General features: G+C 44.8%; 5 protein-coding genes across 5 annotated transcripts; 2 read left to right on the top strand and 3 right to left on the bottom strand.

The window, feature by feature from the left end:
* Positions 1-5882: 5882 nt before the first annotated feature.
* On the bottom strand, positions 5883-7888 carry K441DRAFT_595778 (MBOAT-domain-containing protein; the record flags this gene model as incomplete). Its single annotated transcript, XM_067645012.1, has 2 exons — positions 5883-6967; positions 7024-7888. The coding sequence occupies 2 exons, from the start codon at positions 7886-7888 to the stop codon at positions 5883-5885; spliced, it is 1950 nt and encodes a 649-aa protein (XP_067496611.1).
* A 2105-nt stretch (positions 7889-9993) lies between these two features.
* K441DRAFT_682857 (uncharacterized protein) lies at positions 9994-10389 on the bottom strand (the record flags this gene model as incomplete). Its single annotated transcript, XM_067651626.1, has 1 exon — positions 9994-10389. One exon carries the CDS (start codon positions 10387-10389, stop codon positions 9994-9996), a length of 396 nt encoding a protein of 131 aa, XP_067496612.1.
* A 476-nt stretch (positions 10390-10865) lies between these two features.
* Positions 10866-12248, bottom strand: K441DRAFT_671268 (uncharacterized protein). Its single transcript, XM_067650401.1, has 2 exons — positions 11958-12248; positions 10866-11909 (listed from the first exon to the last, which is right to left on the bottom strand). Exons 1-2 carry the CDS (start codon positions 12103-12105, stop codon positions 11200-11202), a joined length of 858 nt encoding a protein of 285 aa, XP_067496613.1. The 5' UTR covers positions 12106-12248; the 3' UTR covers positions 10866-11199.
* Positions 12249-12635: 387 nt separating this feature from the next.
* K441DRAFT_671271 (neuronal calcium sensor 1) lies at positions 12636-14202 on the top strand. The gene is made up of 4 exons (XM_067650402.1): positions 12636-12800; positions 13308-13393; positions 13461-13756; positions 13818-14202. The coding sequence occupies exons 1-4, from the start codon at positions 12790-12792 to the stop codon at positions 13995-13997; spliced, it is 573 nt and encodes a 190-aa protein (XP_067496614.1). The 5' UTR covers positions 12636-12789; the 3' UTR covers positions 13998-14202.
* A 117-nt stretch (positions 14203-14319) lies between these two features.
* On the top strand, positions 14320-16994 carry K441DRAFT_671272 (uncharacterized protein). Its single transcript, XM_067650403.1, has 4 exons — positions 14320-14460; positions 14570-15686; positions 15734-16507; positions 16560-16994. Exons 2-4 carry the CDS (start codon positions 14591-14593, stop codon positions 16625-16627), a joined length of 1938 nt encoding a protein of 645 aa, XP_067496615.1. The 5' UTR covers positions 14320-14460; positions 14570-14590; the 3' UTR covers positions 16628-16994.
* Positions 16995-17191: the final 197 nt, after the last annotated feature.

The raw sequence follows: 17191 nt of genomic DNA on the forward strand, positions 1-17191 counted from the left end.
TCCTTATTTATATCTTAAAGTCTTAGTTCTATAGGATTTTTAATCCTAAGCTTACTTCTATCTTAAGCCTTACTCCTACCTTAATCTAACTAGGCTTAGGTATTCTTATCTTATCTTAAAAGTCTTAAATCTTACTTATCTCTTCTTAAGAATCTTATATTTATAGAAAGCTCTATCCTAAGCTTATTTATATATCTTTAAACTAAGCTATTACTATACTCTATCGGTTACTATCCGTTATAGGTCCTTAAGCTTACCTTATCTTATCTTAAGAGTCTTAGTTATCTCTTATCTCGTCTTAAGAATCTTAAGCCTTTAGCCTTTTACCTTTATTAAGTGCCAAAGTAGTTCATTATCCTACTTCTCTTATATCTCGCGAAGCAATAGATATTATATCTAGTGGGTTTTTAATCCCTACTAATATTCCCTATTCTATAGTAGAATTATCCTTTATCTCTTTTATAATATTTTTAAAGTCTATATACTCCTAGTAAGCTATCTTTATTACCTTATTATTATAGAATATTTTACCTATATTAAATTTATTATCCTTAATATCTAATCTGCAAACTAGTTTATTAGTTCCTCTAAACTCTAATAATTTTGGCTCCTATAGCTAATAGCTTACACTATACTTAGCATCTTTATAAATTTGGTATACATTATTATAATAAAACGCAAAACTTCTAATTAAATATTCTTTTATTCCTCGCAGTATATTATTATCCCTCTATATATATATATCTTCTACTAGTCTAGTTCCCTTTATTATATAGTAACTCTAACTATCTTTATAATCCCTTATAAAGTAACCTTATTTTCTATAATTTATATAAGCTCCATATTTAAACTATTAACTTTACTATAGAGTCCGCCTAAACGTCTTCTACTACTAAGATCCCTAGCTTAGCCTCTACTCCTTAGTCCTATAATTACTAAATCCTTAACCTCTAAATTTTTATAGTTTCTTACTCTATCTCTTATAGGCTTCTTTAGTACTACTTAGGTCTATTAACTCTATACTATACTATAGTTTCTAATTTAGCTTTAGTTATTATATACTTTACGCCTTATATAACTATAAAACTCTATCCTAGCCCCTCTTAGCCTATTCCCTTTAGTAGATCCAATTATTAATCTTAATTATTTAATCTATTAACTCCTATAGGGTGTCCGTATCTTCTATTAGGATAATTATATCCTAAACTTTAGCCTTAAGTCCCTATTTATACTGTGCTATAAGCGCCCTATTATTTTATTTAACTTATATAGCTAGCGTCTAGAACTATATTATATACTTAATTACTAAGGTTCTTTACATAATGTCTTAGAGTTTTTTTTCCGCCATGGTTACTGCCTTTAGGTCTCTAAATATTTATATAAGTTGCTCTATAAATCCTTCCTAGCTTAAGAATATAAACTATACCTTTCAATTAGTAGTCGTTATTCCGTTTGCCTATATTTTTATAAAGTAGGGCTTAAACCACTTAAGTATCCTTTCTAATAGGAATAGTTCTGCATACGCTATTTAATCTATAGGTATTAGCAGCTTTGCTCCTTCTTGCGTAACTTTAAAGTATATCTATATAAGAAATCCTTTAAGCTTTAATCTTTCTCCTAAGTACCTTTTAATTAATAGTAACTTAATCTTTACCGCTTCTATCCTATTAACCCTTTCTTCTAGCACCGTATTATTTATTATTAACTAGTTAACTATTTTTTATAACTATCTAACTGTTATAGGTTGCTACAAGTTAGTATCTGCTATACTAGTATCGCTTCCTAACCTTAAGGTAGTTACCGCCGTTAATGGCGTTATGGTAGCTGCTTTTAGTAGTATATTATTTAACTTTCTATATTTAATACTGTAACTAGGTAGTAATTATATAACGGAACCTTATAGCAAGTACTATAGTAGGCTTATTATTAGGCTAGGTGTATAAGTAATGCAAATTAAAGTTAATAATATAATAATTGACCCGAGGTACGAGTGGTCTATTATCTTCGGGTCCTGGATTTCAAACTCCGCCAAGCTAGCTTCTAATTGGTTAGAAACAAAACTGCGCGCGGTAATTTGTGGCAGAATCCACGTGACGAACTTCAAAACCTTAAGTTCTACCAAAGCTCTAGAAAAGCTCTGCACTGAGCTCTACTAAAGCCCTGTAAAACCTCTGCACGAAGCTCCGTACAAAGCTCTGTAAAAGCTCTACCAAAAGCTCTACCAAAGGCTTTGCAGCACCTCTGCCCACCCAGTATACTGGCCACTCAGTGAATGGAGCACACAGTGCGCAGTAGGGTCCAAGAGGGTCTCCCCCTTGAAGCTCTGCTCGAAGCCCTGCTTAAAGCTTTACTTAAAGCCCTATACGGAGCTCTAAAGCTCTACTAACACGCAGCACTAATATACTAGGAAGGTTCTGCAATCTGCCCATACGGTCAATCGCCGTACAATCGTCTCTACGAACGGCTCTACGAACGGCTCCACGAACGGCTTTACGAATGGCTCTACAAACGTCTACACGATCGCTCGTACGAACGTCCATACAACTGCCCATGCGATCGTCTCTACAAACGTCTCTACAATTGATCACCCGTACGAGCGTCTGCACCCTACACGCCTACACGTGGCTCTATAGAAGCTCTACACAAAGCTCTGCACAAAGCTCTACACAAAGCTCTACAAAGCTCTACTAAAAGCTCTACTAAAGTCTCTACTAAAGCCTCTGTAAGAGCTCTGCCCATACAGTAAATAGAGCATATAGTGTGCAGGGGGGTCCAAGGGGGTCTCCCCCTTGAAGCTCTGCTCGAAGCTCTACTCAAAGCTTTACTCAAAGCCCTATACAGAGCTCCAAAGCTCTACTAACTCGCAGTACTAATATACTAGGAAGGTTCTACAATCGGCCGTATAACCGCCCATATAATTAATCGCCGTACAATCGTCTCTACGAACGGCTCTACGAACGGCTCTATAAACGTCTACACGATCGCCCGTACAAACGCCCGTATGAACGCCCATACAAACGATCAATTAAACGTCCATATAATCAATCAATCAAGCGTCTATACAATTGCCTATACATCGTCTCTATAAACGTCTCTACAATTGATCGCCCGTACAAACGTCTGTACGCCTACATATAGCTCTATAGAAGATCTATACAAAGCTTTACACGAAGCTCTACACGAAGCTCTACAAAAGCTCTACCAACCACTTTACCAAAGCCTCTGCAAAAGCACGCAGTGCGCAGGGGGGGTCCAAGGGGGTCTCCCCCTTGAGCTTAAAGCTCTACTCGAAGCTCTACTCAAAGCTTAATACGGAACCCTAAAGCTCTACTAACACGCAGCACTAATATACTAGGAAGGCTCTATAATCGTCTACACGAACGGCTCTACAAACGGCTCTACGAACGTCTACACAATCGCCTGTACGAACGCCTATACAATTAATTAATTAATCAAACACCCATACAATCGATTAATCAAACGTCCATACAATTGCCTGTACAATCATCTCTACAAACGTCTCTGCAGTTAATCGCCCGTGCGAACGCCTGCATGTGGCTCTGCACAAGGCTCTGTACAAAGCTCTACCGAAGCTCTACACGAAGCTCTACCGAAGCTCTACACGAAGCTCTACCGAAGCTCTGGACAAAGCTCTACCAAAGCTCTGGACTAAGCTCTACCAAAGCTTTACACGAAGCTCTACCGAAGCTCTACACGAAGCTCTACCGAAGCTCTACCGAAGCTCTGCACAAAGCTCTACCAAAGCTCTGCACAAAGCTCTACCAAAGCTCTGGACAAAGCTCTACCGAAGCTCTACACGACGCTCTACCAAAGCTCTGCACGAAGCTCCACCAAAGATCTGCACGAAGCTCTGCAAAAGCTCTACCAAACGCTCTACCAAAGCCTCTGCAAGAGCACGCAGTGCGCAGGGGGGGTCCAAGGGGGTCTCCCCCTTGAGCTCGAAGCTCTACCCGAAACTCTACTTAAAGCTTAATACGGAGCTCTAAATCTCTACTAACATACAGCACTGATATACTAGGAAGGCTCTATAATCGTCTACACAAACGGCTCTATAAACGGCTCTACGAACGTCTGCACGATCGCCCGTATAAATGCCCATATAATTAGTCGATTAATCGATTAATTGCCTATATAAACGCCTATACAAACGTCTCTACGAACGGCTCTACAAATGGCTCTATACACGGCTTTACTTACAGCTCTACAAACGTCCATACCATTGATTAATTAATTAATTGCCTACACAAACGCCCGTACGAACGATCAATTAAACGCCCATATAATTGCCTATACAATCGTCTCTACAAATATCTCTGCAATTAATCGCCAGAACAAACGGCTGCACGTCTGCACGTAGCTCTGCGCAAGGCTCTGTACAAAGCTCCGCACGAGGCTCTACTAAAGCTCTGCACGAGGCTCTACCAAAGGTCTATACGAGGCTCTACCAAAGGTCTATACAAGGCTCTATTAAAGCTCTACACAAGGCTCTACCCAAAGCTTACCCCCTACTGCAAAGCACGACGGGGGTATAGGATTTACGAAACAAATCTATATCTACTAGTATATATTAATGAGGCTCTATACAATAAGGCTCTAAATTAAAGCTTTGTATTAATTAATCGGCTTATTAATTATAAAGTCGGGTCAAAATTTTCGTTGGGGGGTACCAACGATCCGCATGTTAACTAGTAGAGTAGTTGCCTAATAGATTAACTCTAATTATATTCTAAGAATTACTATAAGGAAGAAACTATCTAGGTAGGAATTAAGGGTCCTTAAATACATAACCGTACTTCTATAAAATCCTCCTTATATATAATATACATATTATACGTATTATACGTACGTTCCCTTCATATACTACGTACACTGCGTATAACGTCATGTGACCTCGGTTACCATTCCTCGTCACATAGCTCTATCGGCTCTATCCTAGACCGTGCTTAAATTAACCAACTAGCTTCCTCCGACTCTTCTCTAAGTAGTCGTAATATTGTACTTAAAGCGTCCGTAATATAAACTGGGAAGGTATTTAGTAATAAGGTTAAGAAGTAGTTATAAATTCTAGCGTTTATTAACTACTATAATTGCTTTATAAAAGGCGTTAATACTACCAACTAAATAAGATCCTATTATACCTCCTTTAAGCGTTACTAAAAGACCTAGAAACTACTACTTTACTTTCTACTTAATATACTTATTCCTAATTGCTTTAAGCTATCTTCCTTCGCTAATTAAGGCTAGCTATAAAGCGTTCATTGAATACCTTATTAACTCCCTCTTCTAAAACTTAATCCGCTTCGCTAAAATATATAAACCTTATATTTTTAGAAGCCGAATTAACGGCACCTAGTAGTAGAGCATAGATATAGACTAGGGAGGATAAAAAGTAAGGGGGTTACTTACTTAGTATACTTTAAGGCAGGAAAACGAGGCATAGTTAAGAGACTATTACGAAGGAAGCCTTTAATAGAGCCTTTTAATAATATAGTGCGAAAATCGCGTATGCCTAAATAGGTACTAAGAACTTAATTTAGCTATAGGCTCTATAAAATGCTGCTCTATAAAACAGGGCTGTGCTAGGGAAGTCCATATTAAATAGGTTAGCACTATAGATTAAATATAGATAGGCCTTTTCTATGTATATTTAAAGCTTTGGGCGAATATTTAATATATAGCAGAAAGCCTCACCGAAGCGATATAATTGGCTAAGCACGGGCCACACTTTTGAGCATGCATCCATCTATGCAAGGGATACCCTTATTCCTCAATTCAAACCGACGTCTCTGACCAGATCCCGAATTCCATGCCAAGCCATAACCGTACCTACCATAAATATTTCATCCGGAGACACCGATCACCTATACAATAAGATAAAGAGATGTGATCAAACTTGGCCCAACAAACAGGCCTATCCAAAAAATCAAATTACCGAGAGTGTCTCTTCCCTTAAGCAATTTTGTCCGGCTAAGAGCAGCGAGTGGAATTTGGGATAATTGCATGGCGAAAAGATAACCACGGACCTTTTTAAAGAGGCAGAACATCAAGACCTCATGTACAACGGCAGAAAGCAAGAATGTGATAAACGTTGCCGACATCTTGGAAAGATGGAACGCGGATATGGACGAATGGTACACATGGCGGAGGAGAAAGTTGTGCACGGGACGGTTCCAGTCCCGAGCATACTGGTCCCAGCTCACGCTGTTCCACCAGTCGCCATAGAAGCCACGATCGGCGAACCGTGTCACTTCGGCAAGAACGTTTAGGAGACACTCCCAGATCACGTACCACGCGAGCAACTGTTCGAGAAGCAGCGGGAAGAGCATATCGCTTACGACCCATGGTAAATCGTTCCAGCGCTGCAGCAGTGACATACCGGCCTCTTTCATTCGCAAGGTTTCGGCGACGACCGGATAGATGTATGCTTGGCTGATGATAATCATAACCCAGATGATACCAAGGGTAGCACCACCTTTCTCTGCAACGTACCACCAGTTGATACGCTCCTGACGTGGGTACTCCAGCTCGTAGACCAATGTAGGTAGGCAAGTCCAATCAGCAAAATTAGTTAAAGTGAGATTATTTGGATATTGATTGTTGCTATGGGTGCATTTGCCCTTTAGCTCGTCGTTGAGGCTGCTAATTTCGGACTTAATAACTCGAGTAAAAGCGAGCACCTGATCTGAATTCAGAGGTTCGCCAGACTCGATGGTAGCGGCCATTGACGCAATCTCAGATTCTTCCCTTCGAAAATTGGTGGAAGTCTTAGAGCCCACCGAGCGGCGACGCTCGGAGAGATCACCTGGGGTGGATTGGTCCAGAGCCGTGGTCTGAAAAAATGGATGAGAACTAGCAACGGCTGAAGTGGGGCTTTGAATTGTATCTATCTCTTCAAGTTGTTTCAATTTCAGTTCCAGGAGTTTTCTGCGGCGATACACTTGTGATACTAGAATCGGTTGTTAGAGCCTTTTCTTCGGTATACAAGAAGTCGGAGGAACATACGATACCCGTTATAAAAGGAATGGGAATGCTGTTTCATCCAAAAAACACACGCATGCAGGACTATGAAAACCGTGTGTGTCCATGGCCATTCGCGATAAAAGGTCCAGCCAATAGCCGCGCAAATAAAGATTGACTCCCACAATGACTGGATGATCCATCCTGATCTATTCCAGCTCAAATAACCTTTCGCGATGAGCTTCTGGAGGATAAACCCGAAAGCTGTAGCAAGAGTCATAACACCATCGGTAAGACCCATGACGAGAAGATCGCGATCGACCATCATGTGTAGAATTTGGGCTTCTCCGAATACGCTGCCCTGGAGCTTCCAATTTTGTGCAGCAAGCCTCAATAGAAGGAGTGCAATGGCAAGCCAGAAGAGTGTGAAGAAACCATGGAATGGCGACTGGGAACTGAGGGGGTTCTGTCGATCGAAGGTCGTGAATTGGCGAGTGAATACCAGATCTCGAAAGTGTGTCCTAGACTTCTTCCCCTTTACCTTCGATGATTCGCGCTCGACGCTGTGTCGAAGAATCTCCCGGATTTCAGGATCATCAGCTGTAAGCGTATAGCGACCCTTCTTGTCCGTCTTCTCCAATATAACCTGTATACTCTTCCTCCGACCATGGTTTTCACTGTGCGACGATCCGGTATGGGACGAGAGGGGGTTGGAAGCTCGCGATTGTATAGGTTTGGAACGTGTTATGCCCTTTTCTATCCCGCCACTTTCACTGCCTGCCACTGGAGTGTCTGATTCGATCTGTAGCGTGTCGTAATCTTCATCGTCTGAAGCTCTCGCAGACGTATCTGGTGTCCACTCGTCCCCGTTGCCATCGTTATTTGCAAGTCCATTGAGGGCATATGCCATGGCCGACTTGCCGTTTGTTAAAGACGCGACCCCGTCCGAAATTTCGCCATTTTGGTGTGGGCTTTTGCTGGCAAATCGGTTCGCCGACATTACGGTAGTTATCCCTCACAAAAGGGCCTGAGGAGGTTCGACGGATATAAATTAGCTGGGGGTATTATTCACGGCGGATCATGCGAATGAGGAGCTTTATGAACAGAGGATAGTTTTGCGGCGGGGCCAAAAGATGACATTGAGGTAAGCTCCGGATTCAACAGTATATAAGAGGGCAAAGCCGGCAACGAGATCTGTTCACAAGGTCTCTGAGGCTCCGCGAGCATCCGTATGAGGCTCGTCTTGAAGCTTGTCCTTCTCGGACTAAGCAATGCGGATGTTTGCGGCGGCGAAGTCATTGGTGATGATGGCAAGGCCTCCATCTTGGCATCGGGTGCGGGGAGGAGGCGGCAAGGTCGATTCTTTGCACTCACATGGGACTTTTTCGGTCTTGCTTGTAAATGGCCTCTATCTGACTTGGCAAGGCTTCACTGACAAACTGACGGGGCTTTCCTGGCGAGGCCTCGTCGGCAAAAGCTTCGCGTCTATTTATGGCATCCCAAAGAAGGCATCTAAGGTCTAACTTATGTTGTGGCTATGAGATTCCTTCGAAGTATGCCCCCCCTTTCCTTCCCGCCCCAACAACGGCTTTGATATCACATCTCTGTCCAACAGTGTCTCATCTGAAGCGCCTTGTGGATTGTTCCGCTTAGCTGTGCGCGCCAATCTATTACTCGACAGCGAAATTAACTCGAGGCGGTGTTACTTCGTATTACATAAAGAGAACTAGCATTTATGTATGGCACAGCAGCGCGTTTGCTTCGACATTCTTGTGAATCTCTACCGTCTTACACTTGGTCTTGCGCTTAAACTTAATAATATTAAAAGTTTCTATTACCACCTCCGCAGCTGGCTGTTCACCGGCAGTATCAACCCTACCAACAGCAAACATCGACTATACAAGACGAACCAATCTATGTGCCTCCTATGGGCAGGTAATGCGCCACACAAGGGGCTGCAAGTGTTCCAACTAGGGGGTTTCAGCACTCGAGGCCACTGACAGGTTGGATACTCTTTATTCATCTTTGTTGCATTCGGTGGGTAGAAAATCTGGGAGTGAACATCTGCATATTTGCATTGAAATATACCCAATGGTTCGGCAATTTTCAACTTAGTTAGGTGTTCATGGGGCACAAAGCAGTAGTGCAGGAGAGATTGGGTAAGAATGAACCTAGGTTATGCCTAGTATGTGGGTAGGTAGGTGGGAGGCAGTAATTCATTACAGCAGACTGAGCGTTTCTTGCATTAGATACCCATGCAATATTAACTGTGTCCGGCATAGAGGGCCCTAGCCATCCAACTGACAGAATCATATTCCAAAAGGTTGCATCGATGACCCCAAAATCAACCTTTAGGCAATTGGTGTAATTAGCCGAATAGACCGCTCTAATAAAACTACGCGTGGGCAAAAGTCGAGTCTCATCTTGCATCAGAAAAGCTCTCTACAGTATCCCCCAAACAAACTGTAGGGATTATACGCAGATAGGACCGAAATACGACGCCAAACTTTAGCCCCGCTTCACCTCAACTTCACGAAAATTTGTGCTTACCTCAGTTGCCGGACACAAGTCGTTCCTGAAAACCCTTGCGTGATTAGTTGATAGGCTCCCATCCCTCGAATATTACGAGACTCTTACCATTGTTTACATTTTGGTTGTCAGTTACCACCACATATGACTCGCCAGCCATAACCGCTTTGCTGACTCCCAATCTGGCGCAACCTCAATAACGAGAGCTGCTTCGGGATTTTCAGGATAGTCGATTTTGTCCGTGTCCTTGACCTGAGAGTGCAGAGGTAGATTCAAACCTCTAGGGCCGGCAGGGAGGCGGCAGGGGCGGCAGCTCTTATATTGATACTCGAGTTGTAGTACAAATCATGTCTTCCAAGTATCGTGACCATTTGGCGTGTTGCAATCCGCATCCTTGGGTTAGGATCGAGCACGAAGAAAGCGATTTCCGGTAGGGCAACCCCGAAGCGCACAAAGTCATTATATTTCCCTCCTGGAGCGAGGCGTTCAGACCAGTGGCCTCGCAGATGCCATATCCATTGTAGAATTTTGGAAGGACAGTTGGAGTAGTCGGTAGAGCCACTGAATTGGATCTTCGCGATATTCCTTGAAGCGCTGCAATGATCCAGTAGGGGCAACTAGGACAGTGGCTAATTCAAGAATAACACAACCCAAGGAGAAGATATCTGCAGAACTTCCACGTCTCCCCGCACAATCGGTGGCCTCTGGCGCACAGCACATTGGAGTATAAGGCCTAATGGCTCCATAAGTACCTGTGGTGCCTGAATTGGCCATGTCTTTCGAGATCCTGAAATCGGTGATACAGACCTTGTTGCCATCGGCCAGTAAGTTCGATGGTTTGATGTCTTTGTGCTTGACTCTCATCTCGTGGATATAATCCATGGCTCGGATTAGGCAGCCTGGATACCGTTGGATCCACTTCAGATACTATTTCTCGTAGAGGCTTCTACCATGTCACCGACTTCGTGTAAAAAGAGTTCTCAAGTCGGTCGGCGCCACAGGAAGCATTATGATGCCAAACTGCCGTTGCCATTCATACGCGGCAACGACGTTGACGATATGACAATGGTTCGGCTTCCGAATTACCTACGCTTCGGATCTTATTTTCTCGATCTCATCTTTACGTTTTTGACCAGAAAAATGTAATGGAAATAATTTTCGTGCGTAGGTAGAACCTGGCTTTTCTGTGCTTGACGAGGTCTAGGAAACCGGATCCACCCCATCCGAATAAATATGTTTGTAAGGGTCGTCCTCCGCCTTATACGCACGATGAAAAGTATCAACAGCCTCCACGGCAAGGATCTCATGCTGGAGCGAGGTATTCATTTTAAAAATTCATGAAAAGAACAATAAGGGTCCTAAGATTAGGGGTTTGATGGAAGGCTGAGGCTTTAGATTTCCACGTTCGCCTGCGGCTTTACTGTGAAACCAATCAGCTCCATCTTGTGCAAAAAAACCCCCCTACATATTAGGAGAGCAGAGATATATGTGATCACCGCTGTATCTAACAATAGAGATGCACTCTGATTTCCCGACTTGTCTATATGGGACTGCGTTTGCTTGTCTTGGCGTTCCGGGATGCTTAACATTCAGGGCCGTGATATAGAACTTCACGCGAATCCCCTTCCGTAGCGGGCCCATTAGAGACCACCCGGCGTCCGATATACGAATCCGACATATATACAAGCCCCACTATTCGTAGTCATCTGGGTCATACATATCAAGACCTCCAAAGACAGCGGGTGCTTGCTGCTGCCTTGAACCCGCCGCAAGCATACCCTCACGCCTACGTCTGTCCTCCATCTCCCTATCCTCTCTCTCTTGCCTTTCGCGCTCTTCTTCTTCGGCAAGCCTTTTGTTCTCAGCCTCCTGCTCGGCCGGCCCTAACACCTTCGTTGGATCCTTTCCTTGCTCGACCATAGACTGAATCTGCCCTAGACCTCCGCGACGAATAACATCTTCAGCAGGCCATGGCACAAAAGGCAATCTCTCGGGATGTTCCAGCCAATCCCGTTGCTCTTTTGTGAGTGTGGACATACCCTTACCCTCAGCCTTATCCTTCGAAGCGTCACCTGTAGCATCCTGGACAGCAGATAGTGTTCCCGCACCGTTGGGCATTCGAACAACTCCTGACTCCGCTTGTTCAGTAACAGCGTCTTCTTTTGGAAGAGTTGGGCGGAAAGTCGGTGGTACGGTATATTTGCTGATGTGTTTTGCATATGCGAGTAATTCGCCGAAGGGCACGTCACGCGATGAAGCGGAAAAGGTTGCAGTGGGCGTTTCTAGAAGTTCTTTCCGTATATCGGCAAGGACCGAGAGTGATCCCTTCACCTGGCCTTCGAGAGTCTCTGCAGATTGACGGAGGGAGAGGATGCGTGCATAGTTAGCTTGGTGGGTTGCTACTGCATGCAACTGTTAGAGAGGCATACGCATGGTGTAAGCGGTCATACACTGCTCCAGTCCTTTACTCAATTCGTCGTCTGCTGCGACAAGATCAACGGCAGCTTGAGGGGAAGGATTGTAAGAGGTGATGGACTCGATTAAGTTATTCAACGCGGTTTCCACACGCTGAAATTGGGTTTGGAGGATAGCATCCATAGCTTCAAGTGGCAAGCTAGAGTGAGAGTGCAGAATGCGAGGAAGCGTGGAAATCAAATTCTTATGGGAAATACTAGGTAGCGCAGTTTGAACAAAGTTATCATTTGCGTTTGGCTGCCGCACAAACAAGGCGGCACGTGATGGGAAGTAAGGGAGATGTCTAGTCGTAGGCCTAATTACGCGCAGAGGATGACTTTGTGCCTTGCAAGGCCTGCAGCTTGCGGCTTTTGGCGCCTGCGTGCGTTGCTGTGGATGGCCCAGCCTATTTTAAAGCCTGTTCCAAAAACAAAAACCAACATTCCCCGCTACCGGTTAGGCATCATGTTGGCGCTATATTTGTCGCAAACCTAGGGCTCGGGCGAATTATGTCACGATGCCTTGGGTCCTTCACTCTGCGCTTTTGCCCTTCTCCCATTTCAGAACATTTATCACACCCCTAGCCCATTAACACTACTGCGATCTTTTTGCTTACTTTGTCCTTGCACATTGACCTCGCTGCGCCCTCCTTCTGAAACCCCACCATATCTTGACTCCCCCGCTACACGCTTCTTTATCCTCTCCCGACGATCCGTTGCAATCAAATCCAAAGACACGCGCACACCTATAGTATCGCGGCGAGCACCTACACATACCCTGTGGTCGTGCATCTCCATATATTACTGTCGACTGCCGTTCATACGAGTTATGGGGAAATCGTAAGTTTCTCTGTTCTTTCACCTTAATTTCCTGAACCTGCGCAGGATGTGGCGCACCGGACGACCTTTTCTGCGACCATGCCGAATATATTCACCATATCGTGGCGATGGTGTAGTGAGCAAACGGAAGCAGTGAATACTATTTGAAAGATCGTGATGACAACCCTGTTGGGTCCTCAACAGGCTACACCCTCGCCTCACCTCACCCAACGTAACAATGCCTCACGGGCACGAGGATCACGATAGCGAAGGCGGAACTTCGCATCATACTTCTCTCGGTGATAATGAAGTACCACTGCTCTCCCACGACCACCCTCCCCTCCACTTCGCAAGGCCGCGCCCGCTTCATATACCTCAGCCCGGTGAACTCGGATATGACCACTACTTAGGTCACCGGGAAAGAGCCTTTGAGATGGGAGTGAAGTCAATGGAACACGAATTAGCATCCAAGAGCCCTATGGATCATGTGGTGTTAGAAGTTGATCGGCTGATTTTGCAATTTCACAGCCAGAGCAAGCTGTCGCAACAGGAACTCGCTGATCTCCAGAAGGCGACACACTTTGACAAGAAGGAGTTACAGCAATGGTATAAAGGTACGATACTCTAAAGAACTGTATAAATTGGTTAAAGACGGCTAAAAGAAAGCGTGGGAATATATAGGCTTCCTAAAAGACTGCCCCTCTGGAATGCTCACGAAAGAAGAATTCCAAAAGATCTACAAGCAATTCTTCCCTTTCGGCGACCCTTCCTCGTTCGCGGATTACGTATTTAACGTATTCGATGCAGACAAATCTGGCACAATTGACTTTAAAGAGTTCATCTGCGCCCTTAGCGTCACAAGCCGGGGCAAAATGGAGGACAAATTAGACTGGGCATTCCAGCTGTACGACATTGATGGTGATGGAAAAATTAGCTATGAGGAAATGCTTGCTATCGTGGAAGCGATATACAAGATGGTTCGCACATCTCTAGATTGATGACCGAGCATTGGTGATTGCTAACTTGGTTGTTTTACAGGTCGGCTCAATGGTTAAACTCCCCGAAGACGAAGATACGCCCGAGAAACGCGTACGCAAAATATTCCGGATGATGGACAAGGATGAGAATGGTAGCTTGGATATGGCCGAGTTCAAGGAAGGCTCAAAGCGAGACGAGACAATTGTCTCGGCTCTGTCTCTGTACGATGGGCTTGTCTAGTAGCGTTGCTCATGATTCTTTGGCTGGTGTTTCCCGGGTTTGATATCAAATATCACATTGGTTTTCCTTAGCAGGACGGAGGTTGTTTTGGGGCTTTGAATTGCTTAAAGGCGTGAGAGACACATCGTAAGTGATGTATATATGAGTGAACGGGAGCTAGGAGTGCAAATTCAACTCTCTCCAATTCGTGCGGTTCCGAGAGGCAAGGATTACTTATTAGACGAGTGCTGCACCGAAGCCGGGTTGAAGAAGTTGGGCGTGACATAAGCGGCGCCAAGAGAAGCATTCCCGGGTGAGGCGTCCGTCGTAGAAAGCCAGGGACAATTCTATGGTTGCTACTATATACCCCCAACCAACTGGTTTCAGGCCATAAGCATCCGATCGTTAGTCTTCAGTGGTGCTATCTCCCCCAATCCGCATCTGGCCTTACTTTCCCAACCCTTCGGCCCTGAAAGGGCGACGTGTATGTTCCTGCGCCTCACTAAACAACTATATCCCCCTTCAGCAGGGCATCCGCCTAACCGTTTTCCAACTTCAGTGCCCGGTATCCAAGCTCCACTAATCTAAAACAGTTTCTCTTCAGTACATACAATATGTGGCTCCCCAATTTACACTCTTCCGGCGCTATCCTGTCCACCCTCATCCTCCTCGCTCCTCCGTCCTCTGCCTTCTACTTCCCAGGTGTTGCGCCGACTTCATACAAAATCGGGGACAAGGTCCCACTACAGGTCAACCACCTTACACCAGCCGACTCAGAAACAGACCGGAAGTTGCGGTCTGTCTTCTCCTTCGATTATTATCATGAGCCGTTCCACTTCTGCAAGCCCGAAGAAGGGCCTCAATACATCCGCGAGTCGCTAGGTAGTATATTATTTGGAGACCGCATACAAACATCTCCCTTCATATTACATATGGGCAAGAATGAGACATGCAAGTCTGTATGTAAAGAGCAGACCTTCACCCCTCGAGATGCGGTTTTTGTGAACAGCAGGATCTACCAAGGCTACGATCTTAACTGGTTGATCGATGGATTACCTGCTGCACAGTTGTTGAAAGACCCGGATTCAGACCAATCATTCTACAGCCCTGGGTTCGCATTGGGATATGTTTCGGATGACCAGCCGATCCTTCACAACCACTACAACATTGTGATTGACTATCATCGAGCCAGCAAAGACAGCTATAGGGTCGTCGGAGTCCTGGTAGACCCGCGTTCCATGAAAGACTCAAAATTCCTCGACATTGACCATGGCGAATGTGGAAGCACTGACACTCCGGTAGTCCTGTCCGAAGAGAAGGACACGCAAGTCACATACACATACAGCGTTTACTGGTTCCCTTCTACGACGTCCTTCGCAACTCGATGGGACAAATACCTGCACGTATACGACCCAAAGATTCACTGGTTTTCTTTGGTGAATTCGGCAGTCATCGTCATATTTTTGATAGGCATGGTTAGCACCATCCTTGTCCGAACTCTCCGAAAAGATATCGCGAGATACAACCGCCTTGATCAATTAGCACTGGATGACTTTGGAGACACAAGCGCAGTGGAAGATGGTGTGCAGGAAGACTCAGGCTGGAAGTTGGTCCATGGTGATGTTTTTAGGCCGCCCAAGAATCCTCTGCTGCTCAGTATCATGCTCGGCAATGGAGCTCAACTTTTTATGATGGCAGGATTAACGATAGGTGAGTAAGGTCATAACATTAGGATATTTCGGTGCTAAACCCAGCAGCTTTTGCTCTCCTCGGGTTTCTCTCGCCGTCGAACCGCGGTTCTCTGGCCACAGTAATGATAATCTTTTACACTGTATTTGGTTTCATTGGTGGCTACGTCTCCTCTCGCATCTACAAGTTCTTCCATGGTGAGTCTTGGAAGCAGAATTTTGCATATACTCCTTTCGCTCTCCCAGGTCTAGTCTTTAGCACTTTTTTCCTCCTCAATCTCTTCGTGTGGGCAAGGGGATCCAGTGGTGCTGTACCTTTCACCACAATGCTTGTCATCGTCATTATTTGGTTCGTCATCAGTGTACCTCTGTCTTTGGCTGGCTCATGGATTGGATTCAAACAACCGGTCATCGAGGCCCCCGTTCGTACGAACCAAATACCACGACAAATACCGCCTTCAGGCGGGTACTTACGGCCGCTGCCAAGCATGGCTCTCGCAGGAGTACTTCCCTTCGGGGCTATTTTCGTGGAACTCTATTTTATCATGAACAGCATATGGTTCAGTAAGGTTTATTACATGTTTGGGTTCCTGTTCATCTGCTATGGCCTGATGATCATGACATGCGCAGCGGTTACAGTGCTTATGATCTACTTCCTCTTGTGCGCGGAGAACTATCACTGGCAATGGCGCTCTTTCTGTACTGCAGGCGCTAGCGCCGCATACGTATTTGCATCTGCGCTCCTCTACTGGATGAAAGACTTGAGCTTTGGAAGCTGGACGAGTGGTGTGCTATATCTCGGCTACAGTGCGCTGCTTAGTGTTCTCTTCTTCGTTCTCACAGGTAAGTAGTGCTCCTAAACGATCACCTTAATAGATTCCACTAACTTCTCTAGGAACGATTGGCTTTTTCGCTTCATGGTTGTTCATGCTGAAGATTTACAAATCCATCAAAGTGGACTGATTCAAAAACCTTCATGTTCCATCAGAAGTTCCTCAAAGCGATCGGCAAGCAATTTGGAAGCAGCAGGCATCTGATATGTAAATTTAGGGTGCTTCTGACGGCGTTTATTAAGTTTGGTTACGCAAGGCGTTTCCTGGCTGTGGCTAAGAAAATACAGTTGGTTCTGAGTGGAGCGGTTTGAAGCTTGTATAAACTTATCTGCATATTTTGATTGATCTTCCTCCTTTGCAATATGTGCCCGGTTGCTGATAGCTTCGAGCTGTCCATTTTGGTAGTGCTAGTATGTCACGGGGGATATTGATTGCACAATTAGGAAGTTTTGTTACTTAGTTATGAGAAAACAAAGAAAGGATGTCCTTAATTTTGCGGTCTAACTTCGGCACTCTTGTGAAGCTGCTTGGAGCTATCCAAAACTAAAGCTCTAACTCGCACTCGTACTAATTGAGTGACATCATCGCCCCGAATTGCATGTGAAGGCGGGCACTTCCAGCCAGCGACGCGGGATTTTGCAATGCTATATAAACACCAAATTCACTGCGCCGTACAAGATCGCCTTCTAATTTA

The sequence above is a fragment of the Cenococcum geophilum genome (genome assembly GCF_001692895.1).
Source record: "Cenococcum geophilum 1.58 unplaced genomic scaffold K441scaffold_94, whole genome shotgun sequence".
NCBI lineage: Eukaryota > Fungi > Ascomycota > Dothideomycetes > Gloniales > Gloniaceae > Cenococcum > Cenococcum geophilum.

Excerpts from the sequence above, each read along its gene's own strand:
- K441DRAFT_671268 (XM_067650401.1), bottom strand. The coding sequence starts at position 12,105 with ATGGATGCTATCCTCCAAACCCAATTTCAGCGTGTGGAAACCGCGTTG. Across the intron at positions 11,910-11,957 it reads GAGTAAAGGACTGGAGCAGT|TAGCAACCCACCAAGCTAAC; the intron begins GTATGACCGCTT and ends AGTTGCATGCAG.
- K441DRAFT_671271 (XM_067650402.1), top strand. Across the intron at positions 13,394-13,460 it reads GTTACAGCAATGGTATAAAG|GCTTCCTAAAAGACTGCCCC; the intron begins GTACGATACTCT and ends GGGAATATATAG. Across the intron at positions 13,757-13,817 it reads TGGAAGCGATATACAAGATG|GTCGGCTCAATGGTTAAACT; the intron begins GTTCGCACATCT and ends GTTGTTTTACAG.
- K441DRAFT_671272 (XM_067650403.1), top strand. The coding sequence starts at position 14,591 with ATGTGGCTCCCCAATTTACACTCTTCCGGCGCTATCCTGTCCACCCTC. Across the intron at positions 15,687-15,733 it reads GATGGCAGGATTAACGATAG|CTTTTGCTCTCCTCGGGTTT; the intron begins GTGAGTAAGGTC and ends TAAACCCAGCAG. Across the intron at positions 16,508-16,559 it reads TCTCTTCTTCGTTCTCACAG|GAACGATTGGCTTTTTCGCT; the intron begins GTAAGTAGTGCT and ends TAACTTCTCTAG.